At 35.2% G+C, this 13,693-nt stretch overlaps 2 protein-coding genes across 2 annotated transcripts in view; one reads left to right on the top strand and one right to left on the bottom strand.

Annotated features, from left to right (window-relative positions):
• Window positions 1–188: 188 nt before the first annotated feature.
• On the bottom strand, window positions 189–13,328 carry LOC144956535 (proteasome inhibitor PI31 subunit-like). Its single transcript, XM_078887096.1, has 7 exons — window positions 13,069–13,328; window positions 8,154–8,291; window positions 7,141–7,220; window positions 5,371–5,601; window positions 3,786–3,944; window positions 2,813–2,872; window positions 189–2,084 (listed from the first exon to the last, which is right to left on the bottom strand). Exons 1-7 carry the CDS (start codon window positions 13,219–13,221, stop codon window positions 2,033–2,035), a joined length of 873 nt encoding a protein of 290 aa, XP_078743222.1. The 5' UTR covers window positions 13,222–13,328; the 3' UTR covers window positions 189–2,032.
• A 261-nt stretch (window positions 13,329–13,589) lies between these two features.
• Window positions 13,590–13,693, top strand: part of LOC144957116 (tRNA (guanine(10)-N(2))-methyltransferase TRMT11-like) — a 32,241-nt gene continuing 32,137 nt past the window's right edge. The window contains exon 1 of the mRNA XM_078888110.1: window positions 13,590–13,682. Within this exon, the coding sequence (XP_078744236.1) occupies window positions 13,602–13,682 (81 nt within the window). The 5' untranslated portion in view covers window positions 13,590–13,601. The remainder of the gene's footprint in view (window positions 13,683–13,693) is intronic.

The following is a 13,693-nucleotide window of genomic DNA, read 5'->3' as shown; positions in this document are numbered from 1 at the left end:
TCTAAGGATTACGGGATGTAAAAGATCGAGGATGAATGATCTTTATTGACGACTAGAAAATATTAAGATACCATCACTCTGAAATCAGAAGATCATTTACACAAGGTATTTATCTAGTCCTCCGGAAGATTGGTTTTACACTTCCAATGAGACACAACTATTAAACACAACAAATCTGAACACAAATCGTACTAAAGGGACATAAAAAAACAATCTCCCAATTTATTCTTCAAAATAACGAGCACAACATTGTCTTTACTTTCATGTTGTCCATGTAAAGCCAAATCATGATAAGGAGCTAACTGTTTAATCAGTGCTGATGGTGACAAAAAGGGAAAAAGGAGGAAAATTATGAATGGTTTTCTTTACGCCACATGTTTACTTCACTAACCCCCACTTTTAGAGCCATTGAGATGATAAACTACTCTAGCTATCATCTGGATAGTGGGGAAACTGCACCAGTTTGTTCCACCACACATCAAATCTCTCAAAGCCAGAAAATTTGATTGAGGAAAATGTCATTTTTCAAAGGAGGAAATTCCTCCTCTGACACAAAAATCGCGGATTTCCGCAGATCCGAGGAAAACCATCAGCACTGTTAAATGGTCACCAGCCCATTACCCTATGTTGATTAAACGCATTAATGTTTCAGTGATAGAAATTACAGTGTAACGCCTGGATAATGACATCGCCTTGTTTCCAAAATACTTTTTTATACATCCCAATGGAAAAATAAATTTCATTGAAAGGTAAAATCGTGCTCTCATTTGTCGGTAACAATCTCTTTGGCTTGAAGAGAAGTATTTTTATTAGCTAGGAATACAATATGATGATGGTTGTAAACAAGGTTGCCTATTTCTATTCTACCCATGATTCCTTTTTTTATGCATCAAAATTGTATACGTTGTTTTTATTCCGCTCAATTTGGCCACTCCTTAGTTACGTATCAAACGTTTCTTTTTGTTTAAATTCCAGGATTTTTCTAGAGAGAGGACATACTCAATATTTCTCTGTCATCAGTCTGTTTTTCTAGTAATGTATTTATGGTTTCATCGTTTTGTGTTGTTGGCTGAATAAGGGTTTTGAGACTGAAATATTCTGAGTTTGATATTTTGTTCTTTTTTGAAGCTATTCATTTTTGTTGTTGCTGGTTGCCTGTTTGGCTAGATTTTTTTTGTATCAAAGCATTGGTGTCAACTGATGATCATTGTTATATCCATGTCGCTATTTGGGGTTATTATTACTAATAATATATAGCAAATATTTGGGGTCCAGAGGTGAATGTCACTATCCAGGGGTTGTCGATATCCAGAGGTTGCACTGTATATAAAACTGTCATGTAATCTTAAAACAATTGCCCAAACCTTTGTACCCTATGTGTGCGATGGTGGAAGGGGTGTGGACGGGAACGGTGATTATTATTACTTAATAATAATAATAATAATAAATAATAATAATAATAATAATAATAATAATAATAATAATAATAATAATAATAATAATAATACCGGAATGGTGATTTATCATTATTACTTAATAGGAATAAAATAATAATAATAATAATAATAATAATAATAATAATAATAATAACAATAATAATGATAATAATAATAATAATAATAAAAATAATAATAATAATGACAATAATAATGTGAAGCTAACATCACAAGACTCTAAGGCAATGGACGTCCAAAGGATCAAACTCTGTTAGAGTTGATATGAATGACATAACATTTGCATTGTCTTTTGACAACAAATTTTGAAGACTACTTCATATATAGAATTAAATCTTAATTTAAAGGATAAGTAATTGCATTTGCAATGGATAACTTTATATTCAAAATTAACATTCATTTGCTTGATTTATTTATGTATTCATTGTTTGCACTATTATTAAAAGATTCAAATTTTTTGAGAATTTTATATCAATCTCTTTGAAATTAATGGCATGTCTCAATCCACCGATTAAAGGAAAGAAATGTGTAATGCTTTATATTGTATATAATCCACATGATTTTACTGTGTTGCTACATCACATAAACATATCGTCATAGCCTGGAGGTCTTTCATGGTCTGGGTCGGGGCTGGAAATATATATAGGAGAAAATGAAATGAGAAAAAAAAATGAAATAACTGTATTTTAATGAGAAATAAAGGGGAAAAAAGGAGTGAAATAATAAAAAAGGAAACGAATTGATTTAGTAATGCAATATAGAAAAATCAAAATATGAAAAAAAAAAAAAAAGGAAGAAAAATGAACAAAAAAAGCATAATACGAGCACTTCCTTGCAGTTGCAGGTATCCATATCAAAACAAACCACCGCAATATCACGAGAAAGGATAAACATAATTATTTACTTAATTTACATTTATGATTCATGAATTCTTTTCAGAGATTGTTCATCACAACTGTAAAAAAAAAAATGAGTTAATCAGACCTGTAAGGGACAACCAACAAAAATGATTGAAAATTTTTTCACTGAACATATAATATGGTGTCTATTATTTAAGTCAAGAAGCGGAGAGCCTGCAATATTTGCAGGGAAATTAAAGCTATTCCGAACAGGCACTCACATATACAAACTCACTCTCACACACACACATACACACGTGCACACTTAAAGGCTACACACAGACACACTCGCCAAAAAGATAAAGGACTCAAATCAAAAATCATGGAAATCTTTGGATTATGTCTTGTTTGAACTCAAGCACGCTTCAGCATTAAGCACGCCTAGGCTGCCCCCCAATTACCGTGCTTAAAGGCTTCATTCATGGACTGTAATGTAATATGGAAAGGCAAATGACTTACTTGGGTCTAACTCCTGGTGGTCCAATCGGGTCAAATCTGGCACCAGGGGGCACTGAACCTCTGTTAGAAATGGATGAAAAAGATTATTAAAACTAACTTTTCTGCCATTTAATGGAGAAAGGCGGGTAATTAGTAAGAAAGTAGACACTGTATATCAAATGGAGGAAATGGCACTGAAATTCCACAAAGCCATGGTTTCTTTAAAACTCATAATAACTAAGAGATATGAATGACTATTTTAAAAAATCCTCTCTCACAGAGGACATAAACTAAAATATCTGACTATAAACTCTCACATCTGACTATCTCAATCATCGAGAAAGGACTTCAGCTTGTGCATGGGAAAAACCAGGAAAAGTTAAAAAAATGTGTACTCAGTTTGAGATCACCTAAAAGTCTCATCCAGACACAAGCACAAAAGGAATATACTCAAATGTTTACAAATCATAAATAATATGTAAACAAAACAAAATACAGTGCAAAACAGAAAGATGATTTACAAGGAAAAAAATATCTCCAAAAACTAACTATACATTTGACTGTTTCCCTCTCAGTCATGATATCCGCCAGGGCCATGACAAAACCAAGTAATCTCATTCAAATACAAAGACAGAAAACAAGTTGGAAAGCAGATATAGGAGGATAGAAGACACAGTAAGTACCTCCTTGCCCACTATGGGAGATCAGGAACACCAGGAATCCACAGGGTAAATGAAAGAAGGGCCGACCAAAGAATACCTGAAGATGAACTGTAGAAGCAGACACTTGGCATTCTGGACAGACATGGAGAGGATTGGAAGTAATGGCACAGGACAGAAAAAAAGTGGAGGACCTTCGTTGATGGCCTATGCCCTGGATGGGTATAAGGGCCAAAGTAAATAATTAAGGTGAAAGGGTGAAAAAGGAAATGATGATGATGATGATGAAAGGAGGGTGAGAAAGAAGATATACATGATATCTTTGGGATACTTACGGAGGAAAACCAGATTGTCCAGGACCTAGGGGTCCACCAGGCCCCACTCCCCCTGGTCTGGGAAAACCTCTGGGATCCATCAACATGCCTCCACCAAACCCCCCAGCCAGAGGGTCTAAATCTGCTCTTCCCACACTGAATGGGTCAACTGAACTGGCTCTGTATAGTGTCAAAAGTAAGCAATATAAGAAGTTTAAAATCAATATTTTCTATTTGTAAAAATGAATAAAAAAGATTAAAAATAGACTACTGTTCTTTTTTTGTGGCAACTTTTGTGGTAAGATCTCTTCTTCCATCTTACTTGATTCTATATAAAGGGTTAGTGTTGTTGTTATTGTTGTGGTCAAGGAAGAGTTTTGAATCCAAAAAGTGCCACGTTATGTAATTATTTCTTTAAGATATTATATTCCTTTAAAAAAATACTTTTTACAAGCTGCTGCTACAAGCAGTTTAGATTTACTTTGATCAAAATATGTCAAATATGTGCAGCTATGTGTTCTTGTGGTATGACACTCGCTTTCGGATTGGGAGGTCTTAAGTTCGATCCTCGCTCAGCACATAGTTGAGTCCTTGGAAAAGGCCCTTTACTCACATTCTCTCATCATACGCAAGTGTAAAATTAGTATCTGGCTGTTAACAGGGTTATCTGTCTGAACAAATTGTAATATCGCCTAACAGGTGTCATGTCTCGTTCTACATGTTATATGCTGCTTTTGGTCAAGGGCCTCTGTAAAGTGCTTTGAGTATTTTTAGTGGATATTGTGTTATATAAAAGCTCAAGTATTTATTTTTAGTTTTAAAAATTTTATTTTTAAAAATTATATTGAACGTAAAATTATTTTCTGCACCAAACCCGTAATTCAGCATGTTGAAGACGTATAGACTTTGCTTCATACCCAAAAGGTACCAAATTCAACTCCCCACCATGCTGCGTGGCATTGATTAAGTCACCTGGCCCTAGCTCACTTTGCGGTGCCACACTGAGACTGATGCCTAGGTTATTCCAGTCTTCCTTTGGAACAGATTCCTGAGACAAATTTCTCATTGGGGATGAATAAAGGAAATCTTTATATCATTTTTCTCATTAATTTCATTTCATCTCGAATTTCATAAAGTTTTTTTAATTCCGCTGCTGCTATGTGGTCTTGTGGTATGACACTCGCTTTCAGATCGGAAGGTCCTGGGTTCAAGCCTCGCTCGGCGCATAGTTGAATCCTTGGAGAAGGCTCTTTACTCACATTCTCTCATCGTACTCAGGTGTATAATGAGTACCTGTCCGTTAGCAGCATTGTCTCTGTCCGAAAAAATTGTAATATCGCCTAAGAGGCATCATGTCCCGTCTTTCATTTTAAATGCTGCTGTTGGCCAGGGACCCCTTGTAAAGTGCGTTGAGCACGTTAATTGGATATTGCACTATATAAAAGCTCAATTAATGTTATTCCAGTCTTCCTTTGGAATAGATTCCAGAGACAAATTTCTCTTTGGGGATGAAAAAAGTAAATCTTTTATATTATTTATCTTATTAATTTCATTTCATCTCGAATTTCATAAGGATTTTGTAGTTCCACTGTATTTATTCACTGACCCAAACGGATTCCTAGGAGGCGTGAAACCAATTCCACCAGGAGGGACTCCACCACGCCGAGGATCTTCCACCATCAGTGGAGACCGTCCTGGCTGACGTTGATGAGATGAAGAGGTGGACGATGATGACGCCTTTGTTTTTCCCTGTGGTGATGATGACTTCTGATCCATCATGCTGTTGTAAAGTTCTTTTGTGAGTTGGGAATTGAATTCCCCCAGATTTGTGTAGGCTCTGAATGAATGAAAAAAAAAAACAAAAAAAAAACATAACATTAAAGTTTGTTATACTAGTTTAATTTGCTCTTAGGTATTGCTAGCTTAATTTGTTCTTAAATAATATTGAGACCTAAAAAGATGTGCTGCAGGCTATTAAGAAAGTAAAATAATTTATAGTTTAAGAGCTAATGCGCTAACAAAACAACCTTCCAAAAGCTCAGTGTAACTTTCATGCATAGAAACAATTTTTCAAGGTCATAAAAGCAACATTTATGGTTAATTCAACAATTTTCGATATAGAATCCCTAATTCAAATTATTAAACATTTAACAAACAAATAACTGTCAAAGTCAAGATTCGTAATATAATTTTCTCTATCGGCATACTGGTGACATGTCCACCTTTACACATTTTATACAATATATCTTTCCTTTCTAGGTCTTCTGGATTTGCGTCATCAATGGAATTACTCAGAAGAAGAAGGTAGGAGCGACACTGTTTGTACAGAGGTGACTTGCATGCTTAAACTAAATGTTTTGTCTTCTGAACAAAAACCTAGGCCTCAGTACTTTAAAACCTAGAAAATACAGTGAAATCTGCATAAATTAACACTCATTAATTCAATTTTGCTTAAAGTCAACATATGTTTTGTTGACCCCAAATTTTCTATCCTTTATCTGTGTTCCATTGACAATGGATAAAGTCAACCTTGCTTCAACTTTTAAAAAATAGAAGGAAATAAGTGCCATATAAGTTATATATGACAGCAGTGAAAATTGAGGTAGAGTGGAATCCTGATAACCTCATCCCTGCTGTTGGTGGTTGTATACAAAACAAGGGAAAATGTTGTCAAACTATTTCATGGAAGGTCAAGTTTATAATATATCATACAAAGTATGTAATAGGCACACTGTCTTTTGCATCTCATGAACTTGAACTTGAATCAGAAATATACTTTCAGTATAAAAATAATCCTGCTATGAAATGCATAGTTCACTAGATACATTTGAGCCAAGATCCTTTATACTTTTTTCAAATATTCCCATTATAGCAGAAGCAAAAGATTGTGTAAATCATAGGGCCATAATTAGCAAACACACTACACACATCACAACCAGGATTGGGAGTCAGGCAAGGAGAATCATAAGAAGATGTGTTGGAAATCAAGACAAAGTAATGATAGGGAATTGAGTTTTATTCTAGCTGGACCATCACTGTAGCCTGCTTCAGTAACACATTGAAGAGCCTAGTGCTAAAAGTACTCAAGTCACTAAAAGTCAGTATTGACAAAAAATTGAGGTTAAAATTTGGATTAGGTTATAAATAGAGTATACAACAACAACAAAATTATAGTATCGAGACAGGGGACTTAGATCGTGTTTATCGTGATCAAAATTTGTGAGTGAACTAAGGAAACTATGCTTTAAGTTTATCACTGATTAGCTAAAAATCGAGAAAATGTAACTTATGTACTTTTAGCACTGGGGTCTGCAATTATACAAACATCTATAAATAAATTATATAAATAATCAAAATCTAGAAGCATCACACTTACTTTTTGAAACAGGAAAACTGATCATTGACAAAATCACGTGACCTGATATTTGTACTGACCGTCTTCTCATCAAAGCATCTCTGGGGAAAAGAAAATATGACAGAGCTACAGAAGACTGCAAGGTAAAAAATTATAGTACAAATCCGTTGAATTGTGATATGCTATTTACTTCAAACTCAGACAATAACCATAATATTATCAAGATTTTTAACCTCCAATTTGCTCACTTTGGACAACATGGGTGATTCCTGTTGACATCAGAAATCATGTTTGATGGATTATCTATATTCCTTCAAGGAATCTAGGCAACGGGATCTAATGGTGCTGTTGCAAAAGGGCGTAATTTATTATTATTATTATTATTATTATTATTATTATTATTATTATTATTATTATTATTATTATTATTATTATTATTATTATTATTATTATTATTATTATTTATTATTATTATTATTATTATTATATTTTATTATTATTATTATTATTATTATTATTATTATTATTATTATTATTATTATTATATTTTATATTTTATATTTTATTATTATTATTATTATTATTATTATTATTATTATTATTATTATTATTATTATTATTAAGATGTCAATAGTTGAAAACCTTTATTTATGTGGATAAGTAAATAAAGTAAATTTGTGAATGCATGGAAAAAATCCATATCTTATCTTCAAATATAGCCATTTAATGGAAACTCTGTATGGCATTTAAGTCCCTAGTAAGTTAAGTTAAGATGCATCGTCCTTTCAAATCTACGGTCAGTCAACAGGCAGTATGAAGTGACTGGTAATGTAAGAGTTATGATGAAAAATAAATAAATAAATAAAGATTTAAAAAGTAGGCTACCTAAATTGGGACTTGTAATGAACCATATGAAAAATTGGTTTCATTTGGCATAAAAATAAGAACATTTTTGGTGTGGCCTGAGCGTGGTGAAATACTCTATATAAATGTAAATTATCACATTCTATTAAAAATTCACTAAGATAACTCACAATCAGGTGTATGATGAGAGACCCATCCATAGCCACAACTTTCAGGAGGTACTTCCTGTCCGATGTTGGATCTATGTACCTCAAGGAATAAACTGTTCCATCCCCATTCCATCCAACTGGTAACAGTTCACTGCCAGACTGCGAAAAAATAAAGTTTAAATCAATGTCATGGCAATGTTTAGATGACACAAAATAAGTTTTGAACTGATTTCATGATTAGTATAAGAAGTCTTTTTCAATTTATCACTCCCAACATAATTTGAAATTCATTGTTAAAGCATTACCCTTTTACCGTTAAATTTTCATGACATTGATACGATATTACATACATTGTGGTGTACATTTTATATATATAAATTTTGTGTATATTTATTTGTAAGTGCATTGAACAATGTATGTATGTCGCTGTCAGAATCATCACTGATGACGTTACTACACTGCTACGAGAACAGAGATGCACGGTGGTAGATTGGTAGGTCTGCTATGAGAACAGATAACACAAGGTAGCTCTGCTACGAGAATGGCACCTATTTTTCTTCTTGTCTATGAGTAATATACTGATACTGGTGGTAGGGACTCAGTGAACAAAAATAATAGCTCTGGTGGGAAGGACTCGGTGGGTAGTAGCGCTAGTGGTAGGGAATCAATGGTATAATAGTGCTGCAGTGCTCCTGGTTAGCTGATACATACGGTGAAAACAGCATATCAAAAAACTTGTTTATGTTCCAAGATTACCGCATTTCCATGAAGTTTTTCAATTACAGTTTTATATATTACAAGAAACCTGATTTATAAGTATATACTAATTAGTTTGATCAATTCAAAGAGTCCCAATTAATTTATTTTTTAAAATTGTTTTTTTGTATCTTTAGTATCAAGCCCACTTATCTCCATTTCCTAACTCACAGTCTCCTTTCTTCTCTCACTCAAACGCAAGCCTCTTCTACTCCTTTTCTATTTCTTCTATGAACCAATGGCAATGGTAGGAACTTTGACTTTGAATTGATAAAAAATTTACAAAATTTCGACTCAAAACATCTGCTGACCACTATGGAGCCGAGGACTTGGGACTTGACTAGACTAGACTGAGGACTACAAATAGTGATTAGTGCCAATAGTAGTCCTTAGTCTAGAACAAACGCTATCTACTATTCGAAGTTTCGCAGTACTACTGTAAGTAACAAATACGAACGCTATCTACTAGTTTCGCATTACTACTACTACTGCAAATAGAAGAAATGGGAGACCTTCCATAAACTACTACATCCCAAGTCTTCTTCCGATGTTCTAGAGGGGGTTTGGGAGGGGGGGGGGGAATTTTTATCTGTAAGTAAAAAGAAGACGGGATTATAAAAAAAAAAAAAAAGTGGCGGAACCAGGATTCGAACCCACAACGTCGATTCTGGTAAAACTTACAGGGCAGACGACTAAACCATTCGGCCATGACACCCACTTCGAAGTCAACGCATATTGTGTATCAACTGATTTATTTTAATGTTGGGGTTAATTTTATGTTTTTATAGATATTTTATTATATAGATATATTTACAGATATTGTTCGACAAATGGATGATGCCAAGTCTGCAAAGATAGATCATCATCAAGCCCTACTGCAACCTCCTCGTGGTGTCGAACGGTAACAGGTAAAGCTGGCCAACTGCAGAGGGCGACAAGAATAGGCAATGGCAAACCATTCTTGTAACTTTGCCGAGTTAACTGCATGAATAAGTCCAAAAAGTTAAACGGTGACAGCGTAAAGGGGAGCATGTTTTCACGGAAGACTGCTGCCTCGCTCGGTTGGGAGCGTGATGTTCGTCAGGTCACACCGAACCGTCAGCCAGTTACTAGGCGAAATAAATTTAACAAATGTGACAAAACCAAAATTGGGAGATGGAATGTCAGGACCTGTGCACAAAAAGGAAAACTAAACAACATTCTAAAAGAAATGAAACGGCTCCAAATAAATATTCTTGGCCTGGCAGAGATGAGATGGAAAGAGCAGGGAACCATGTCAAAACAAGAAAACAACACGACATATAAGATCATATGGAGTGGTGGAACCTCTTTCCAAAAAGGAGTAGGGATGATCTTAGACCAACAATCAACCAAATTTTACAAAGGGCACGTAGCAATCTCAGACAGAGTTTTGCTGGTTAAGCTAAGAGGACCTGTAGTTGACACCAATATTATTCAAGTTTATGCACCAACAGAAGAGGCGACAGATGCAGATATGACAGAGTTTTACCATTCACTAGATAAAGCAAAACGAATGTGTAAATCACAAGAAGTCCTTATGGTAATGGGGGACCTAAATGCTAAGATTGGCAGAGGCAGAGATGGTGACATAATCGGACCACATGGACTCGGAGACAGAAATGAACGAGGAAACATCTGGGCAGATTGGTGTAGAACAAATAAATTAATGATTTCAAACACCTGGTTTCAACAACACCCAAGAAGAACCTGGACATGGCAATCACCAGGGGACAGAGCAAGGAACCAGATAGACTTTATAGCAGTATCATCAAGATTCAGAAATGGCATATTAAATTGCAAAACCTACCCAGGCGCCGATGTAGACAGTGACCATGTCCCAGTTGTTTGTACAGTAAGGATAAAGTTTAAAGCTATTCAGAGAACAGCTGGTAGAATAAAGAGGATTACAGGTTATGCAAAGACAATGGCATACAAACAAAATGAGAGAAGAATTTGAAAATGCACTCATGATACAAAGCCAAAGTGAACCTGATAACGAAAAATGTGAAAAACAATTTGATATATTCCAAAAGTGTGTCAAAGCAACTGCAGAAAAGCATTAACCAATAGCTCAAATAAACAGCAAAAAGGAATGGATGACAAATGAAATTCTAAACCTATTTGAAGAAAGACGAAAATGCAACAGAGGGTCTGCAGAATACCAAACATTGAACAACCACATTAAATCCAAATGCATCGAGGCACACGAGAAGTATCTAGACTGGAAATGCTGCGAAATCGAAAGAGAATACAAACCCAACCCCCAACAAGCTCACCAAAGAATAAAAGAACTATCAGGGAAAAGGAAAAGCAAAGCAGCAGGAAGTTGTATCCAAAACAAACAAGGGGAACTGCTATTTGAAGAACAACATATAGAAAGCCGATGGGTAGAATACATAGGCGAACTATACAATGATCCAAATAGAAATGAACCACCACTGAAATTCAAAGAACCATTAAACGGACCAAACATCACCAAAAGTGAAATTGAACATGCCATGGAACGAATGAGGGATGGTAAAGCAACAGGCCCTGATGAAATATCTGTAGAGGTATTAAAAAGCCTAGGAGATCTAGCAATTGATGAACTTCACATATTATTCAACAATATATACAACACTGGGAAAATTCCAGAAGATCTCTGTAACTCTATTTTCATAGCAATACCAAAGAAAGCAGGTGCAGTCAGATGCGAAAATTTTAGAACTATAAGTTTAATAAGCCACATCAACAAAATACTGTTGCGTATAATTATCAACAGGCTAAGGAATAAGATTAACCCCGAAATCGCAGAAGAACAATATGGATTCCAACCTGACAGAGGACAAGGAACGCAATATACCTCCTCCGTGTTTTAAGTAAAAGAGCTATACAGGTTCAGACCCCACTATACCTCTTTTTTGTCGACTACGAAAAAGCTTTTGATAGAGTATGCCACGAAGAAATACTAAAACAACTGCACTCCATTGGCGCTGATGAGAAAGACCTCAGACTCATGCAAACATTATACTACACCCAGCAGGCATCTATCAAAATCGGAAACTCTACAGGAAATTCCATTCCTATTAAGAAAGGAGTCCGTCAAGGGTGTGTTGCCTCACCAGATGTTTAATCTATACCAAGAAACAATCATGAGGGGCATAACTAATATGGAGGGAATAAAAGTAGGAGGTCACAACATAAATAATATAAGATACGCAGACGATACGGTACTCATTGCAACATCAGAAATCCAACTTCAAAAGATTGTTGACAAAGTGGTAGTAGATAGTGAAGCCAAGGGAATGGAAGTGAATATCACCAAAACGGAATGCATGGTAATACAGAAAAACCCCGAAAACAACAACACCTGCAATATAACGATTCACGGCGAGCAACTTACCAACGTAGAAAGTTTTAAATACCTAGGTTCAATAGTGACAACAGATGGAAGATGTAACCGAGACATACGAGCAAGAATAACTCAAGCCAAACAGGCCTTCATGGACCTGGGAAACATTTTGAAAAACAAACAGATGTCGTTCGGGATTAGATTCCGAGTCTTGAAGTGCTACGTGTGGCCAATCTTGTTATACGGATGCGAAAGCTGGACTACAAATGCAGAAACACAAAAGAACATTGAAGCTTTTGAAATGTGGTGCTTGAGAAGGATGCAGAGAATATCGTATACTGCACACAAAACGAACGAAGAAGTGCTAAAACAAACATACCAACAAAGGAAACTAATGCCCTTAATAGCGGATCGACAACTATCCTTTTTCGGACACATAGTAAGGAAAGATAAAAATGAATACCTGGCAAGTTGTGGAAAAATACCTGGTAAACGCGCCCGGGGGAGACAAAGAAAAACACTCATAGACCAACTGAAGGGCTTCACCAACCTAACAATCCAAGAGCTGTTTGAAAAAGCAAGAGACAGGGAGGAATGGAGAGAGATAATTCATGCAGTATCAGAAGCCTGGACCAGGCATGGAACCTAGAAGAAGTAGAAGATATTTTATTAACTTTCCTTATTTCTATGTGCATTGGGAAACATTCCATATCCTGGAATGTGGATAATTGTTTAAAAGAGCGGAGTTTCAAATATGTGTCTGGGAATAACGAATTTTCATTATCCCCAGACAGGTGTCTGGGGATAATCACAGCGAATGTTGTTTACCTGATTATCACCAGTCCAAGAATCTCCACTTCCACAACATTTTAATCCATTGGAAATTAGGTTCCAATGAACAACAACAATCGCAGCATCATCCGAAGAGTTGAGATTCGCGGTGACAGTTGAATGTAATAGTTCAAACCCAATTAATGCCATTGCGCATTAAAACAGAACAGTGTTCATCTAGACTGATAAACAAAATACAACAAAATAAAGGCTACTTTCGGTTTTTCCTGGAAGCAACCGTCGTCTATTTTTGTCACATCACTTGCGGGGATTTCCCTTCGTGAAATATTTAAAAAGTTGGAATGAAAGAATAAATTATATGAATATATTATACTATCCCTCAATGCATTCATAGAGCTGAAACAGTTTTTTATGATAAAAAATAAATACATCTACATGGTATTAAATTTTTTAAGTGTTTTTATTTTCTAAGATAAATGATGGGCTAATATGCTTTAAAATGCGAAGGTTTCGTTCCGATTCATACCTTTAAAATCAAATTAAGATTTTTTGGTTGCCATTGTTTCAAAATGGCAGCCCGCATGTCCAACCATGGATTTTCACAGTATTTGTTACAGTTTGCAAACCACCACCTGGATTTTCGTCTCGCTGTAAATGGAAT

The sequence above is a fragment of the Berghia stephanieae genome, chromosome 11 (genome assembly GCF_034508935.2).
Source record: "Berghia stephanieae isolate SIO BIC M18660-M18661 chromosome 11, UCSD_Bste_1.3, whole genome shotgun sequence".
Lineage (NCBI taxonomy): Eukaryota > Metazoa > Mollusca > Gastropoda > Nudibranchia > Aeolidiidae > Berghia > Berghia stephanieae.
The sequence above is the reverse complement of the archived record's forward strand: the minus strand, read 5'-3'. Positions and strand labels throughout refer to the sequence as shown.

What these genes read in the sequence shown, in the direction of transcription:
- LOC144956535 (XM_078887096.1), bottom strand. Translation starts at nt 13,221, where the DNA reads ATGGCATTAATTGGGTTTGAACTATTACATTCAACTGTCACCGCGAAT. An exon ending in GGACAATCTGGTTTTCCTCC is followed by an intron (nt 2,873 to 3,785) that starts GTAAGTATCCCA and finishes CATTTCTAACAG; the next exon opens with AGGTTCAGTGCCCCCTGGTG. An exon ending in CCACCAGGAGTTAGACCCAA is followed by an intron (nt 2,085 to 2,812) that starts GTAAGTCATTTG and finishes ATATATTTCCAG; the next exon opens with CCCCGACCCAGACCATGAAA.